This window comes from Salvelinus alpinus, chromosome 14, assembly GCF_045679555.1.
Source record: "Salvelinus alpinus chromosome 14, SLU_Salpinus.1, whole genome shotgun sequence".
In the NCBI taxonomy this organism is placed as follows: domain Eukaryota; kingdom Metazoa; phylum Chordata; class Actinopteri; order Salmoniformes; family Salmonidae; genus Salvelinus; species Salvelinus alpinus.
Genome location: NC_092099.1, coordinates 54,755,294 through 54,773,567, shown reverse-complemented (window position 1 = coordinate 54,773,567; position 18,274 = coordinate 54,755,294). Strand labels below are relative to the sequence as shown.

The 18,274-nt window shown below is 44.4% G+C and overlaps 2 protein-coding genes across 4 annotated transcripts in view; one reads left to right on the top strand and one right to left on the bottom strand.

Moving 5' to 3' along the window:
- Positions 1-6,255, top strand: part of LOC139539100 (solute carrier family 15 member 2-like) — a 60,669-nt gene extending 54,414 nt beyond the window's left edge. Inside the window, exons 15-24 of one of the 2 annotated variants that reach the window (XM_071341860.1) lie at positions 2,030-2,111; positions 2,524-2,649; positions 3,032-3,196; positions 3,311-3,357; positions 3,468-3,575; positions 3,990-4,086; positions 4,362-4,403; positions 4,513-4,614; positions 4,913-5,017; positions 5,305-6,255. In XM_071341860.1, coding sequence (XP_071197961.1) covers positions 2,030-2,111; positions 2,524-2,649; positions 3,032-3,196; positions 3,311-3,357; positions 3,468-3,575; positions 3,990-4,086; positions 4,362-4,403; positions 4,513-4,614; positions 4,913-5,017; positions 5,305-5,514 — 1,084 coding nt within the window. In that variant the 3' untranslated portion in view covers positions 5,515-6,255. The remainder of the gene's footprint in view (positions 1-2,029; positions 2,112-2,523; positions 2,650-3,031; positions 3,197-3,310; positions 3,358-3,467; positions 3,576-3,989; positions 4,087-4,361; positions 4,404-4,512; positions 4,615-4,912; positions 5,018-5,304) is intronic. The other variant, XM_071341861.1, reaches the window with a different exon arrangement.
- The window catches only part of hspbap1 (hspb associated protein 1), a 29,611-nt gene continuing 17,582 nt past the window's right edge, over positions 6,246-18,274 (bottom strand). The window contains exons 4-8 of one of the 2 annotated variants that reach the window (XM_071341862.1): positions 17,101-17,237; positions 14,471-14,642; positions 11,247-11,330; positions 10,103-10,213; positions 6,246-8,566 (exon numbers count right to left, since the gene is read on the bottom strand). In XM_071341862.1, the coding sequence (XP_071197963.1) occupies positions 7,916-8,566; positions 10,103-10,213; positions 11,247-11,330; positions 14,471-14,642; positions 17,101-17,237 (1,155 nt within the window). In that variant the 3' untranslated portion in view covers positions 6,246-7,915. The remainder of the gene's footprint in view (positions 8,567-10,102; positions 10,214-11,246; positions 11,331-14,470; positions 14,643-17,100; positions 17,238-18,274) is intronic. The other variant, XM_071341863.1, reaches the window with a different exon arrangement.

Sequence of the window (18,274 nt, the reverse complement as noted above, 5' to 3'; positions counted from 1 at the left end):
GACAGAATGCCTGATACGGCTCCATCTCCCCTTTAGAGACAGAATGCCTGATACCGTCTCCATCTCCCCTTTAGAGACAGAATGCCTGATAGGGTCTCCATCTCCCCTTTAGAGACAGAAACCCTGATACATCTCCTTCTCCCCTTTAGAGACAGAATGCCTGATACCGTCTCCATCTCCCCTTTAGAGACAGAATGCCTGATACGGCTCCATCTCCCCTTTAGAAACAGAAACCCTGATACATCTCCATCTCCCCTTTAGAGACAGAATGCCTGATACCGTCTCCATCTCCCCTTTAGAAACAGAAACCCTGATACATCTCCATCTCCCCTTTAGAGACAGAATGCCTGATACCGTCTCCATCTCCCCTTTAGAGACAGAATGCCTGATACCGTCTCCATCTCCCCTTTAGAAACAGAAACCCTGATACATCTCCATCTCCCCTTTAGAGACAGAATGCCTGATACCGTCTCCATCTCCCCTTTAGAGACAGAATGCCTGATACCGTCTCCATCTCCCCTTTAGAGACAGAATGCCTGATACCGTCTCCATCTCCCCTTTAGAGACAGAATGCCTGATACCGTCTCCATCTCCCCTTTAGAGACAGAATGCCTGATACCGTCTCCATCTCCCCTTTAGAGACAGAATGCCTGATACGTCTCCATCTCCCCTTTAGAGACAGAATGCCTGATACCGTCTCCATCTCCCCTTTAGAGACAGAATGCCTGATACCGTCTCCATCTCCCCTTTAGAGACAGAATGCCTGATACCGTCTCCATCTCCCCTTTAGAGACAGAATGCCTGATACGTCTCCATCTCCCCTTTAGAGACAGAATGCCTGATACCGTCTCCATCTCCCCTTTAGAGACAGAATGCCTGATACGTCTCCATCTCCCCTTTAGAGACAGAATGCCTGATACGGCTCCATCTCCCCTTTAGAGACAGAATGCCTGATACCGTCTCCATCTCCCCTTTAGAGACAGAATGCCTGATAGGGTCTCCATCTCCCCTTTAGAGACAGAAACCCTGATACATCTCCTTCTCCCCTTTAGAGACAGAATGCCTGATACCGTCTCCATCTCCCCTTTAGAGACAGAATGCCTGATACGGCTCCATCTCCCCTTTAGAAACAGAAACCCTGATACATCTCCATCTCCCCTTTAGAGACAGAATGCCTGATACCGTCTCCATCTCCCCTTTAGAAACAGAAACCCTGATACATCTCCATCTCCCCTTTAGAGACAGAATGCCTGATACCGTCTCCATCTCCCCTTTAGAAACAGAAACCCTGATACATCTCCATCTCCCCTTTAGAGACAGAATGCCTGATACCGTCTCCATCTCCCCTTTAGAGACAGAATGCCTGATACCGTCTCCATCTCCCCTTTAGAGACAGAATGCCTGATACCGTCTCCATCTCCCCTTTAGAGACAGAATGCCTGATACCGTCTCCATCTCCCCTTTAGAGACAGAATGCCTGATACCGTCTCCATCTCCCCTTTAGAGACAGAATGCCTGATACGTCTCCATCTCCCCTTTAGAGACAGAATGCCTGATACCGTCTCCATCTCCCCTTTAGAGACAGAATGCCTTATACCGTCTCCATCTCCCCTTTAGAGACAGAATGCCTGATACCGTCTCCATCTCCCCTTTAGAGACAGAATGCCTGATACGTCTCCATCTCCCCTTTAGAGACAGAATGCCTGATACCGTCTCCATCTCCCCTTTAGAGACAGAATGCCTGATACGTCTCCATCTCCCCTTTAGAGACAGAATGCCTGATACGTCTCCATCTCCCCTTTAGAGACAGAATGCCTGATACCGTCTCCATCTCCCCTTTAGAGACAGAATGCCTGATACCGTCTCCATCTCCCCTTTAGAGACAGAATGCCTGATACGTCTCCATCTCCCCTTTAGAGACAGAATGCCTGATACCGTCTCCATCTCCCCTTTAGAGACAGAATGCCTGATACCGTCTCCATCTCCCCTTTAGAGACAGAATGCCTGATACGTCTCCATCTCCCCTTAGGCCGCTGAAGAAGATGGCTGTTGGTATGATCTTTGCAGCGCTGGCCTTCGGTGCTGCCACCTTGGTGGAGGTCAACGTCATGGTAAGACGCAGCATCTCTGGCAGAGGAGGCTGGTGGGAGGAGCTATAGGCTTATTGTAATGGCTGGAATGGAATAAATGGAACCGTATCCAACATATGGAAACCACGTTAGACTCCGTTACATTAATTCCATTCCAGTCATTACAATGAGCCCATCCTACTATAGCTCCTCCCACCAGCCTCCTCTGATCTCTGGGTCACTTCACTTCTGTAAGTGACACTCCAGGTCATCTGTTTTTGCAGTTGCGCTGCATAGATGGTCTGATGTCACAATGCCTGGAGAAGTGTTTAGTGTAGCAGGAACAACATTAATATGTTGCAACTGTAAAAACAAATCCACCTGGATTGCCACCTTTGTAACAGAGACAGTCACCTGTCCTCTGATGTCCCCTCTCTCTCTATTCCTCTGCTAGAAAACGGTGGTGGAGCCTGCACCTCATGGACAGTGTCTGCTACAGGTCTACAACCTGGCTGACAGTGACGTCAAACTAAGCATCCCTGGGAGTAACCTATTCTCACAACCCATCAAATCCTATGAGGTAAACTGGGCTGGGGCGTTTTACCCTAGTTTTACTCTGCTACGCTAATAATGCTGTGACTAATAATAGTCTGACACCATAGGAATTTACAGCTACATCTCACGGCAACAGATAGGAGTGTGTTCTGAGGTCAACAGGTCCATTGTTCTACAGCTATTACAGCCAGACCTGGGTTCAAATACTATTTGAAATCTTTGTGTTTGCTTTAGCCTGCCTGGAGTTTGCCGTTTTGCGACTATTTTATTGGTTCCATTGTGCCAGGAAAGCTCGATCAAGCCCAGTTGGAGTATTTGAAATAATTTAATATTTGAACGCAGGTCTGATTAGAGCTGAACATTAATCATGGCAATACATGTAATACACATGCCTCTATGTCTATCAGGATCCTCAAGCATATCAGCATCTTGAACTGGGGGGACACAACAAGACCATCACTGTGGGGATCAATCACAATGGACACTTTCATGAGTGTAGAGAGACTTTCACAGAGCAGAAAGCCTACAGTCTCGTCCTGCACAGCAAAACCTCGGGAATAGTGTGTCAACTAGTGAGTCTGAAGTTCACTATTATCTTACAGTTCTGTAGAACTGTACTTTCAGTCACTACAGTAATCATTTCTGTGTTTGCAATCTGTTTCTGTTTTCATTTTTTTATAATATAGGCGACAGACAACATACTTAAAAGTGAAAAAATGGAAGCATACCTGAGGTAATTATGTGTTTATGTTTGAATTGAAATAGGAATAATACTCCATCGGAAAGACTGACTTCCGTTAGTTCAGTGAATACGCTGCAAAGATTCAAGTATTGCTCTAACAGGTTCATAAACACGCGGAGTGAGGCTGTGAACGTAACAATGGCTGGTGTGGACTTTCACATACCCGCTGACTATGGCATATCTCCCAATAAGAGTGTGGAAAGAAATGAGTGAGTGGCCATATTTCTGTTCCATTGCAGTTCATCTTAACATAGTGTAAAGTGTCTCTTCCTAGTCCACTGACAAACATTCAATAATTGATATTCCTAATTTTCTAACATTGAACATCTGACTAATGTAGTAATAATTTAGAAATAGATACAGTCCACAGGAGGCTGGTGGCACCTTAATTAGAGAGGACGAGCTCGTGGTAATGGCTGGAGCAGAATAAGTGGAATGGTATCAAATACTTCAAACGTGGTTTCCATGTTTTTGATACCATTCCATATGCTCCATTCCAGCCATTATTATGAGCCGTCCTCCCCTCAGCAGCCTCCACTGATAGTCAGTATCATATCTCAGTATCCACAGATCTCTTTTACCTCTGCCCTCTCTAAATCCTTCACCTATGCCATCTCTCACAGGTATACACATGTGAGGTGTACATCAGGCTCACAGGATTTCTCCATTAACCTGGGCCTGCTTGACTCTGGAGCTTCATACACCGTCATCCTCAAAGGGGTGAGTCAGCCCACTGCCTATACATGAGATCACAAAATACCATACTGTATGTAGGTACTATTAAGTGCTGCCTGCTATGGCCTGAAACCACATTGGCAGTATAAATACATGGACTAGCACAGTACTAGCTACTTCTAGTACTAGCTACCTAGTAAGTTACACTTACTAAAGGTATGTGATCCCTGCGGGAATTGAACCCACGACCTTGGCATTGCTCACATCGTCAGTGCCTGCTCTGGCAGACAGTACTCATATCTTCCTTTACTTTTGTCCAGGGCCCTGGACAGATCATTCCCCAGAAGATGGAGGATGTGAAGGTTATTATTTCTCCTTTTTTCTCTCTGCATTGTTGGGAATTTTACTGTTAGTCTACGTCTGTTGTTTACGAAGCATGTGATTCAATTATTTTTGATTTGATTTGTGAAGGCCAACAATGTTCACATAGCCTGGCAGATCCCCCAGTATGCCCTGATGACAGCAGGAGAAGTCATGTTCTCCATCACAGGCATCGAGTTCTCCTATTCACAGGTCAGTAGGTATCCAGTGATTATTCATTGAGTATTGGTTGAGTATTGACTAATAAACCTCAAATGCTTACTTAGGCACCTGTGTAGATCTGAAAGAATTGGTGTCCAGTATGATGAACACTTAGCTTATACCAACCAGAAACCTTTCAGATCTACTAGAAGTGGCTAGGGGGTATAGACAGCTACGGGTTGATTATTAGGAATTCAGCCTCTACAAGGAGATCATGTTTGAGTGAAGAACATGTGATATGCTTTTCCCTGCCAATGATAAACAATATCTAGGTCTATGTTCAATACAGGCCCCAGCCAACATGAAGTCAGTGCTGCAGGCCGGCTGGCTGCTGACTGTAGCCTTTGGCAATGTCATTGTGCTAATCGTAGCAGAGGGGGCAGGTCTGGATCAGGTAAGTCCCAGTGGTAGAAGACGGTTTTGTTTTTACTGTGCCTTTTAGGAAGCCTTGTCAGTGCACCATTGAACCCATAGACCTCATAAAACAGTTAAAAAGAGTCAAACAGAGCAGTGTCTGGTTTCCCTCTAGTGGACTACTGCAATCACAACAATAATAATGGCTTGTTCCCTTTCTCTCTCCAGCTTGAGTAGCGAGTACACCAGGATAATAAGTATGGCTATCAAATAACAACCATAGTCCCCAGTGTTAAATGTGTTTAACATTGATTCTGCCATTCCCAGTGGATGGAGTTCCTGCTGTTCGCTGGCCTCCTGGTAGCAGTCTGCATCATCTTCTCCATCATGGCTTACTTCTACACCTACGTAGACCCTGACGAGCTAGACAAGCTGTTCCCAGACCAGACAGTCAATGAGGATGAAGACGAGCTGAAGAAGGACCAGACAGACGACACTATGTACTTGAACTCCATAGAGAAGAGCACCAAGATGTAGTCTGGTGACTGACTTCAGAATATTTCCCTCTCAGGAGATTTGTAAGCCCCTAGTGTGGAATGGTTTTTGTTTTATACATTTATAAATTGAAGCAAAGTATTAAGATATGGTGATTGAGTGTATTTTACTTGCTGAACCTTACTGTATGTTGTTAGTTATTGTCACACCCTGTCTGTGTGATCTTACAGTATGGACTAACCACAGTTAGCACTCCAACTGAGACACTTCTCAGAATCTGGAGGTCAAACCAGGACCAGTGCTAACAAAACACATTGTTGAAATGCTGTATATTGTTTTTGTGAATTTATCAAATGTTACTGTACATAGTAAAATGATCTGAAGTCCCCTGTTTACAATGATGTTCAAAGATGAAGAGGAAAACAACGGACTCTTGTAGTTGATAAACAAAACAATTACAGAACATTGTGAAAAGGGTCCTTCTTTAGCAGGCATGAAACTTAAGGATTTTGGGTACTAGCCAGCTGGTCTAGTGGAACAATTTTTACTAGTGGCCTAGATTAATTTCCATCCCTGCTCTTTAGACTGGCTACCTGAGACAAATACTGGAGTAGACTTAACTAAAAGAGCCTCATTCAAATGACAAACTATGAGTCAGGGAAAAATGTCTAGTGTGTCCTAATCATTTGATAGATAGACCTTCATAAAACATTCTACTCCTGGGAACCATTTTACTCTAATTGTACTCTCGTACGTAAATAAAAATGTGTACATTTCTCTGAATATGATACTTTTATTTCTGATGGGTTTCTGAAAGCTTGCTACTCTTACGTTTTTGCAGGACTACCTCATTGTTGGTGGCGCTTACATGTTTCTAGAATACATTCATTCAGAGCTTTGGTTTCCTTCCCTTGTCACAGACCCAGGATTATAGAGAGACAGAAAAATAACACATCACTTCCTGGTAACTGGGACATATCACATCATCACTCCTTAGACAGCATTCATTAATCACAATACCATAACAGGCTGCCTTTCTAACATCTTCACCCCAACTGGCATCCTATTCGCTATATAGTCCTTCCACTTCACACCAGAGCCCTTGGACGCAAACAGAATCTACCAGCTGGGGAATGGAAGGCAGAGCCCTGGTCTAAAGAGGAAGAGTAGCCGCTGGAAGACTGGCTCCAGGTTGGCAACAGCTAAAAGGGGATCCTAATAAAATACCAAAAAACACAAAAAAGGAGTGCACTAAATATAGAATAAGGTGCCATTTGGGACGCAAACATAACCTACCAGCTGGGGAATGGAAGGCAGAGAATGTAGCCGACATCTGAGAAATACTAGCTATCACTGTTATTATTACAAGGATTATAGAAAGTTACATTTTCAGTGCTATTTTGGAGCGCATATACACTGAGTGTATAAAACATTAGGAACAACATCCTAATATTGAGTTGCAACCCCTTTTGCCCTTAGCACAGACTCAATTCGTCTGGGCATGGACTCTACAAGGTGTCCAAAACATTCCACAGGGATGCTGGCCTGCTGGCTCATGTTGACTCCAATGCTTCCCACAGTTGTGTCAAGTTGGCTGGATGTCCTTTGGGTGGTTGGACCATTCTTGATGCAAACGGGAAACTGTTCAGCGTTAAAAACTCAGCAGCATTGCAGTTCTTGACACAAACCGGTGTCAAGAACAGGTTTGTGTCAAGTGGATTGAACAGGCGACATCAATAAGGGATCATAGCTTTCACCTGGATTAGCCTGGTCAGTCTATGTCATGGAAAGAGCAGGTGTTCATAATGTGTTGTACACTCAGTGTAGATGGGGTAGAAAAAGGAGGAGCAGGAGGGAAAATATAGAAAAAAGTGTGAAACCTCTTTCCGTTTTCCCTTCTCTGACACTTTGGAATAACTATCAGCCAGGCAGGATTTCCCATGTGGGCACTGCAGAGCATGGCCGTTCATTCAGTGGTTTCTGAATCACTGTTAACTCCACAGAGGCTTGCGTCCCAAATGGCACCCTAATCCCTATATAGTGCACTACTTTTGACCAGGACCGTTCTACTCTCGCCTTATCATCAAGCCGTTCTGGTCAATAGTAGTGCACTATATAGGGAACAAGGTGCCATTTGGGACGTAGCCAGAGACTCCCAGCAGCATTAGGGGAAATAAGAGCCAGTGTCAGAGGTATTAATACCATGATATGCTCCACCTTGACTACCTCAGCCGTCAAGTCAACTGAACCCAGTTAAACTCTATAGACTTACTAATGATGACTCCTTTCCCCATTTTTAACAATTGAGGGAAGTTACGTACAATCTACTTGTTAGGCTCTGTTGCAATATCCATTCTAGCTTAGCACTTAGAATGAAGCAATGTATTTTGGCATTCAATCTCAGTAGCATACTAGAATGAACGTTGGAATGTAGATTATGAAGCTATGGTGTTGTGGCTGTCCCTGACCGGACTCTCTCCATCAGTAGCTCAGAGACTCTAGCAATGACCTCAGGGTGAACCAGGCACTGCAGTAGGTCGTTGGTGGTGATGGCGACGGGGCAGTGTGCTCTGTCACCATTGCTCTGGTCTCTGTCCCCAGGTGGTGGCCTTCCTCCATCTCTGCACCCTGGCTGTGGTAACAGTAGGGGGTCTGAGGCTGAACCGGAGCTGGACATGCTTTCCCCTCCATGCTGGTGCTGGGCTCTACTCCCACTGACAGGTCTGGGAGGGGTGTTTTGGGTTACGCTGCTAGACCTGATTATGTCACAGTCTCTGGATGGTGACGTTCTGTCTTGGTTTTTGGGGTTCTGCTCTGTAGTTTCCTGGTTGGTGATCTGGTTCCAGGCCACAGGGATGAGGTGAGGGCCGAAGGGCATGGTGGATGGTGTGGAAGAGGAGGAAAGGTACTCTGCTGGTGGTGATGAAGAGCTGGTGTTCTTAGCTTGGCCCCTGGAGTCACGTTTTGCCCTTGGACATGCTGGGGTGTCCTGGGTCTGTTGGTCACGGTGACTTGTTATCCCTCTATTCTCCATGCAGGCCCCCACAGCCAGGTTCAGGTACTGCATGTTCTCGTCATGTCCCACCAACCCCTCCTTTGGAAAAGAAAAAAAAAAGTCGAAACTATAAACCCAACCGTTATGAAATGAACCAATGTTTCGTCACTCTCCGCTTTACTCAGGGACTATGGTCAGTACTATGTGTTTACAGGGACTATGGTCAGTACTGTGTGTTTACAGGGACTATGGTCAGTACTATGTGTTTACAGGGACTATGGTCAGTACTATGTGTTTACAGGGACTATGGTCAGTACTGTGTGTTTACAGGGACTATGGTCAGTACTGTGTGTTTACAGGGACTATGGTCAGTACTATGTGTTTACAGGGACTATGGTCAGTACTGTGTGTTTACAGGGACTATGGTCAGTACTGTGTGTTTACAGGGACTATGGTCAGTACTGTGTGTTTACAGGGACTATGGCTCTTAACTTTGAGGTGGCAGGTAGCCTAGTGGTTAGAGTGTTGAATCCCCGAGCTGACAAGGTAAAAATCTGTCGTTCTGCCCCTGAACAAGTCAGTTAACCCACTATTCTCCAGTAGGCCATCATTGTAAATAAGAATTTGTTCTTAACTGACTTGCCTAGATAAATAAAATAAAACATTTTTAAAACTAGTCACACACACACAATGCTCTGCTTGTCATCTCTGTGGAGCTCTTAATTTCTTAACTAAAAAGGCCGGTTTTAAGGCCTCCCAGGTGGCGCAGTGGTCTAAGGCACTAGCTGTGCCACCAGAGACTCCGGGTTCGAGCCCAGGCTCTGTCGCAGCCAGCCGCGACTGGGAGGTCCAAGGGGCGACACACAATTGGCCTAGCGTCATCCGGGTTAGGGAGGGTTTTGCCTGTCTCATCGCGCACTAGCAACTCCTGTGGCTGGCTAGGTGTACGGTGTTTCCTCCGACACATTGGTGCGGCTGGCTTCCGGGTTGGATGCACGCTGTGTTAAGAAGCAGTGTGGCTTGGTTGGGTTGTGTTTCGGAGGACGCATGGCTCTCGACCTTCGTCTCTCCTGAGCCCGTACGGGAGTTGTAGCGATGAGACAAGACAGTAACTACTAACAATTGGATACCACGAAATTGGGGAGATTTTTTTTTTTTTTTTTTTTTACATAAAAAAAAAAGGCCGGTTTTAGGCTAGGTATTCTCCAGCACAAGATCAGTCAACAACTCAAATGCTAACTGGAGCTAGACAGATTGGTCAATATGGGGGGGTTGGAATCTCCTCTCCTCTGTTCTCCTCTGTTCTATGCTGCATTCCTGGGACATTTTCTTTCTCTGGACCTCAGCCCACCAGAACACGCTCCTCCTTCTGATCTCTGCTCTTATAAGGAGAACAAATGGTCGGACTGCACTCAGATTGACCCTGAGTGTGCACGGCAAATGTGCCATCAGATTCTGCACGGTACAAGGGGTTCGTTGTGGCTTGTGACAGTGCTAACTGAACTGCCAATCTTTAGACCTAGAGTGTGAAGAGGTTAACTCAGGGTCAAGGTAGCCTGGTCCGAGATCTGTTTATTCGGTCAGATCTAGGACACAGACAGATATAGGACTCAGGCTAGTGTCAGGATACTGTACCTCAGTGGGATTGAGCCAGTCATCATCATTGTCGTTACTAGGTGTCGTCTTCAGAGCACAGACGATGGCTTTGGTGAGGGCCTCGCCTACTCTCGCCTCATCATCAACTTCCTGTATCAGATCAGGAAGTAGAAAGAAAAACTCCTATTAAGGGAAAGAAGTTGCTGATAAAGACATTATGTGCAGCAGGCATAATTGATTGTGTCTGTGACCTTGTCTCAGAGACAGTTATCAGGAGGCATCGAAGGTGACACACTACCTGAATACACATTCCTCTCATCTAGATACAGGTAACTTCCAAAATAAAGGAAACACCAACAAAGTGTCTTAATAGGGTGTTGAGCCACCACGAGCCTCCAGAACAGCTTCAATGCACCTTGGCATAGATTCTACAAGTGTCTGGAACTCGATTGGGGGGGGGGGGGGGGGTGTGACGCTATTCCTCCACGAGAAATACCATCATTGTTTTGTTGATGGTGGTGGAAAATGCTGTCTCATGCGCCGCTCCAGAATCTCTCAGAAGTGTGGAATATGGTTTGCATTGTTTTCATGCTCATCACACCATTCAGTGACCACTCGTACCCTGTGGATGGGGGCATTGTTATCCTATGGGGGCATAGCCATGGTAGCCAAAATAATGGCCTGCCCAGCATCTTTATACATGACCTTAAACATGATAGGATATGAATTGCTTAATTAACTCAGAACTTAATTAACCCACACCTGTGTGAAAGCACCTGCTTTCAATATACTTTGTTTCCCTCATTTACTCAAGTGTTTCCATTATTTTGGCAATTATCTGTATGTGACTGTGTTATGCAGCGCACCACTCCTCTACATGCAAACTCACAAATCATTATGACAGGGGTACCTTTACTCTGATGCCTGTTCAGTACTCAAAAACCCACAGCATCAGAGAGCCTCAACACCTCTCACATCCATCACTGTGGCTGTGTCCTGAATAACACCCTATCCCCTATATAGTGCACTAATTCTGACCATGGCACTATGGGCGGTAGTGGTAGCTAGTGGTGGGAAACTCTTCATCAAGCTGTACTGTAATTATGGCCCTCCTCTCAAACATCCAATTTCCCCATAAACATACTTAACACCATTTAGTTGGAGGTGACTTTACTGTACATACCAACTCAATCCAGGAGTTGACACTGACGGTGATGGGATCAATAGACTCCACATAGTGCCACCAGTGTCTGGGGACAAACAGCACCTATTGGAGCAGAAGGGCAACAGGGTCAGATCGCATCAGAAGAAATGCAAGGTGATCAGTAGGAATACGGATAAGGAACATATTACAGAATAGAAGGTTTGAAGGAGTCAAAAATATCTAGAAATATCTACTAGCAGCACAGCTCATAGTCCAGGGGATGGGAGAGCAGAGCAGAGCATAGCCAGTCAATAAGTAGTAGAGTGAAGGAGTCAGGGACTGATCAGTTCGATAAAACGTTTACTACATCGCATGACGGTTTGTACTGAACGACACATTTCCCCAAAACGTTCTTGAACAGACATGGAGGTACATTTGGTGGGTGTGGCAGGGTGCGTCTTGAAGCAATGAGTGACTAATTAAAAGGGCAGCGGCCATGTTGACAGCGTTCCCCATCCTACAACCCAACCCATCCCCGTTTTACAACTGGTCATTCAGAACAGAGCGTTTCCGTTTAATTGAACGTTGCACACCGTTTTTTCGCACTGAACGCCACCTAATTTAACACAGTGGGGGAGACTAGCCATTAGATGGCAGCTTGTATCCTCCCTCCCAAGTGCTTCTGTCTCATTCATGATGTGGATTTGGTCTTTATTAAAGTGAACAGCCCTTATTGATCCCCTGGTTCCACTGCAGTCTTAATTCATTCAGTCTCCAAAGCTCTGACTGCTGCATGCTTTGTTTCATTTGCACAGACAGACGTATCAATATCTGATGTCAAGACAGACGTATCAATATCTGATGTCAAGACAGACGTATCAATATCTGATGTCAAGACAGACGTATCAATATCTGATGTCAAGACAGATGTATCAATATCTGATGTCAAGAGAGACGTATCAATATCTGATGTCAAGAGAGACGTATCAATATCTGATGTCAAGACAGATGTATCAATATCTGATGTCAAGACAGACGTATCAATATCTGATGTCAAGACAGACGTATCAATATGTGACATGGAAAACACTGTGGATTCGGCTATTTCAGCCACACCCATTGATGATAGGTGTATAAAATATATCATAAAGCCATGCAATCTCCATAGACAAACATTGGCAGTAGAATGGGCTTACTGAAGAGCTCAGTGACTTTCAACGTGGCACCGTCATAGGATGCCACCTTTCCAACAAGTCAGTTCATAAACTTCTGCCCTGCTAGAACTGCCCCGGTCTGTTATTGTGAAGTGGAAACGTCTAGGAGCAACAACGGCTCAGCCACGACGTGGTAGGCAACACAAGCTCACAGAACGGGACCACCGAGTGCTGAAGTGCGTAGCGCATAAAAATTGTCTGTCCTCAGTTGCAACACTCACTACCAAGTTCCAAACTGCCTCTGGAAGCAACGTCAGCACAATAACTGTTTGTCGGGAGCTTCATTAAATGGATTTCCATGGCCCGAGCACACAAGCCTAAGATCACCATGCGCAATGCCAAGCGTCGGCTGGAGTGGTATGAAGCTCGCCGCCATTGGACTCTGTAGCAGTGGAAACACGTTCTCTGAAGTGATGAATCACGCTTAACCATCTGGCAGTCCAACGGACAAATCTGGGTTAGGCGGATACCAGGAGAACGCAACCTGTCCGAATGCATAGTGCCAACTGTAAAATTTGGCGGAAGAGGAATAATGGTCTGGGGCTGTTTTTAATGGTTCGGGCTTGGCCTCTTAGTTCCAGTGAAGGGAAACTTAACGCTACAGCATATAATGACATTCTAGACGATTCTGTGCTTCCAACCTTGTGGCAACAGTTTGGGGAAGGTCCTTTTCTGTTTCAGCATGACAATGCACCATTGCACAAAGCGAGGTCCATACAGAAATGGTTTGTCAAGATCGTTGTGGAAGAACTTGACTGGCCTGCACAGAGCCCTGATCTCAACCCAAACAAACACCTTTGGGATTAATTAGAATGCCGACTGAGAGCCAGGCCTAATCGCCCAACATCAGTGCCCGACCTCACTAATGCTTTTGCGTCTGATTGGAAGCAAGTCCCTGCAGCAATGTTGCAACATCTAGTGGAAAGCCATTCCAGAAGAGTGCACTCCATATTAATGCCCAGGATTTTGGAATAAGATGTTCAATGAGCAGGTGTTCACATACTTACACTATATGACCAAAAGTATGACAGATGGAGGCTCATAAAGTTAGAGGCATAAATATCACACCCCCCCAAAGATGCTAACCTCTCCTGTTATTGTAATGGTGAGAGGTTTGCATGTCTTCGGGGTATGATATTTGTGCCTCTGTAAATTTGTCACTCATCATTATTCATGATTCATGATTCATTCAGCCGTAATCATGGTAGCATCCACATTATGTAGAAGTGTTTAGAAATATATTATAATCATATTTACAATAAAAGTGGATGCTAACAATTACACAATACATTATATACCATTAATTTCTATTGGGCACAAAATAATCTGAAACCAAAACAACAAACAGCAAATGTATCCAACAACTGTGTAGAGTCACAAGCTTGATGTAATCATTGCGTGCTAGGAATATGGGACCAAACACTAAACTTTTGATACACATAAACTTTTAATACACATAAGTGAATTTGTCCTAATACTTTTGGTCCCATAAAAAACTGCTGTGATTTCTAAACGGTTTACCCGATATGGATGAAAAAACCCTCAAATTAAAGCAGACTGTCTGCACTTTAACCTCAGTCGTTGGGACAGTTATTTTGAAATTATACAATACTTTTGGAGCGCAATATATAGCGTGTGCAACTTTCTTAATTTTTATACAGTTCACTCTCCGTTACTCAGCACCTCTACAAACATTTTGGGGTATGCCTCAGTTCATGCTTTTGACCAAACCATAGAGACAAACATGTGCTCTATTGTATTCATGTGGTTCAAACACATTTGTCTCTGAGGAAATATTTTCTCATAAATTAAGAGATTAGCACTTTCACAGTGTCAGTTTGTACAAATAGCTGGGTTTGCTGAATGGATTCTCTCATATACTTGTAGAGAGAGTTACATATGTTGCCCCTGTTGGGCTGGTTTCCTGGAAAAAGATTAAGCCTAGTCCTAGACTAAAAAGCATGCTCAAGGGAGAATCTCCATTGAGATAGTTTTTTAGTACAGATTAGGCTTAATCTATGTCCGGGAAACTGGTCCAATGTGTTGTACCTGTCCAGGCTGCAGGGTGACTGTGTAGGCCCTGGCGTGTCTGAAGGCAGGGAACCTCTGGAGGTCTGGTTGGAGCACGTCCACCTGGCTGAACACACTAGACTCCTCATAGGGGATCCTGCTGGGGTACAGACAACTCGTGTCTGCAGGGGGGAACAGGTGCCAACGCTTCCTAAAACACAACAGGGCGTCTCAGAGTAGGAGTACTGATATAGGATCAGCTCATGTAGGATCTAGGATCAGTTTAGAATCATAATGAATTAATATTTATTTGAAAGGGACAGCAATCATCACCAAAGCCACCACAATGGTTACACCCTTCGTAGTTGAGGAAATTTAAGAAGCTATAGTTCAATACAATCCATCTCTTTATTGAAAATATCATGTCATGCGAGTTCTTTGTTGGTTAGGTCATCACTTCAATGTGAAAGGTTTCAACAGCCAATTTAAACAAAACAAGGATAGAGTGATCTTCATAATGTGATATTTTTTGCTTTTGTCGTAGACTCAGTGCTCCACATGATAACTAATGTCTCTCTGTTCTAAAGAGCCTCACCTCATATACCCCCATCTCCCTCCCTCCAAATGGCTTTATTGGCATGGGAAACATGTTTACATTGCCAAAGCAAAATTACTTTATCTTTCAGGGGCCAGTGGAACAATCTGACTCTCTCACCAAGTGACTCCCCCTCCCCCCTCCCTAGCCCACATTCCCCCCTTTCACTACCTTACCCCACCTGACTCTCACCCCTTCCCTTCCTAGTATCCATCTCCTCTCTATCATCCAAAATAGTTTTAAAAAATCCTTTCCTCAAAGTTAGAGGGAACAAATGGTGGGTAGATCATTACCGTACAGAGCCAGTTCTCATCGAATGGTGGGTAGATCATTACCGTACAGAGCCAGTTCTCATCGAATGGTGGGTAGATCATTACCGTACAGAGACAGTTCTCATCGAATGGTGAGTAGATCATTACCGTACAGAGCCAGTTCTCATCGAATGGTGAGTAGATCATTACCGTACAGAGACAGTTCTCATCGAATGGTGAGTAGATCATTACCGTACAGAGCCAGTTCTCATCGAATGGTGAGTAGATCATTACCGTACAGAGACAGTTCTCATCGAATGGTGAGTAGATCATTACTGTACAGAGACAGTTCTCATCGAATGGTGAGTAGATCATTACCGTACAGAGCCAGTCCTCATCGAATGGTGGGTAGATCATTACCGTACAGAGCCAGTCCTCATCGAATGGTGAGTAGATCATTACCGCACAGAGCCAGTTCTCATCGAATGGTGAGTAGATCATTACCGTACAGAGCCAGTTCTCATCGAATGGTGAGTAGATCATTACCGTACAGAGCCAGTTCTCATCGAATGGTGAGTAGATCATTACCGTACAGAGCCAGTTCTCATCAAATGGTGAGTAGATCATTACCGTACAGAGACAGTTCTCATCGAATGGTGAGTAGATCATTACCGTACAGAGCCAGTTCTCATCGAATGGTGAGTAGATCATTACCGTACAGAGCCAGTTCTCATCGAATGGTGAGTAGATCATTACTGTACAGAGACAGTTCTCATCGAATGGTGAGTAGATCATTACCGTACAGAGACAGTTCTCATCGAATGGTGAGTAGATCATTACCGTACAGAGCCAGTTCTCATCGAATGGTGAGTAGATCATTACCGTACAGAGACAGTTCTCATCGAATGGTGAGTAGATCATTACTGTACAGAGACAGTTCTCATCGAATGGTGAGTAGATCATTACCGTACAGAGCCAGTCCTCATCGAATGGTGGGTAGATCATTACCGTACAGAGCCAGTCCTCATCGAATGGTGGGTAGATCATTACCGTACAGAGCCAGTTCTCATCGAATGGTGAGTAGATCATTACCGTACAGAGCCAGTTCTCATCGAATGGTGAGTAGATCATTACCGTACAGAGCCAGTTCTCATTGTGCTGATTTGCTGAATCTATTGTCTGCCTCCAGCACTTCTTTCTTCTCAGCTATAACGCTGTTAGATTGTTTCATTTTAATCTATAGTGCAATTCCCTTGGTGAAGGGGAAACATCCATTGTCTGCACCACTACTACACGCAGCTCAGCGGAAAGGGAAAAGTAGTGTGTGGTATAATGAGGTATGTAAAACTGGGTTGTGTTCATTAGGAGTCATTGGAGCAAAACAATTTGCAAAAGAAAACTAAAACAATGCTTCTTATTGGACAAGTCCAGCTCGTCCCGCTCTGTTTCACTGTGTTTCCCCCCCGCTTTGTGCTACTGAACACAATACAGCTCTGTATAATTACTTTCCCTACACCTGTAGTACCAGGTTATACCCATAGGAGTCCTGTATAATTACCTTCCTTGTACCTGTAGTACCAGGTTATACCCATAGGAGTCCTGTATAATTACCTTCCTTGTACCTGTAGTACCAGACTATACCCATAGGAGTCCAGTATAATTACCTTCCTTGTACCTGTAGTACCAGGTTATACCCATAGGAGTCCCGTATAATTACCTTCCTTGTACCTGTAGTACCAGGTTATACCCATAGGAGTCCCGTATAATTACCTTCCCTGCACCTGTAGTACCAGGTTATACCCATAGGAGTCACGTATAATTACCTTCCCTGCACCTGTAGTACCAGGTTATACCCATAGGAGTCCAGGTGGCATGGGGTATTGGCACCTTCTGTACCAATCCACAGTGTGCTGTCTCTCCCGTTACGACCCGGGAACCCAAACTGAGACCACACTACGTCCTGTAAGGCACACAATACAGTTCCAATTACTAACACTAATTATCAATCCTAAAACATATATTCATGCAGTTGCTACAGTCTCATATCAATTCCTGCTGTCATCTAATCGAACATTTATATATATCTGTAATTGTATACAACACAATTCATATTCATGGTACAAATATGACAAGCCATTCAAACATGACAAACTGCCATGAGCAGTTTCAATGTTATGGTATAGCAGCAATACATCCTCTGGAGGCAAACCTCCATTTTCACAAGACACAGGTGAAAATGCAAACCCCATTCCCCATCTCATCGGTTGCTTAATAGACAGTGTAATGATTGGCAACAAATCTGCGTCCCAAATGGCACCCTATTCCCTATATAGTGCACTACCTTTGACCAGACCCCTATGTGCTCTGGTCAAAATGTGTGCACTATATAGGGAATAGGGTGCCATTTGGGACAAACACTACTGTATAGTAAACAAGATGTTTGCTGTCTGTAGGCTCTTTATCAAACCATTTGGTCTGTCAATCATTTTTCATGAAAAAAATCTAATGTAAAATAACTTGGATTCTGCCCAGCACCCAGGATAATGAACCCATTACCATATTCAGGCAACTGTAAATGATAGACTGTGCAATCTTCACTTTCAGCAACTTTTAAATGGCGCGATTCATCATGTAAAAAGGCCTCTGTCTGCCTGTCTCGAAGGCATGAATTTCAGCAGATCTGTCAAAAATGCAGGTCGCCCTATATGCATGTTTCATCATTGAAAGAATGGAGTGGCCCGCTCGAACTAGAGTGAACTTTCAAGTCCTTTATTGCCCGAGGACTAAAAAGAAAAAAGCTGCTGCCATTGAAATGTCCCACTGAAAATGTCTGTGCCATCAGGACAGGATATCATTAAAAAGAGAGAGAAAATGCCTGCTAATGGCAGAAAAGTTGTTTTATTTGAGTTTCTATATCAATGTAGGCTTAGTTAGCTTCTGTTTTGCCGATGGGGCAAAGGAATTTATTAAAGATGACTTTCACGCATCTGTTTGAGA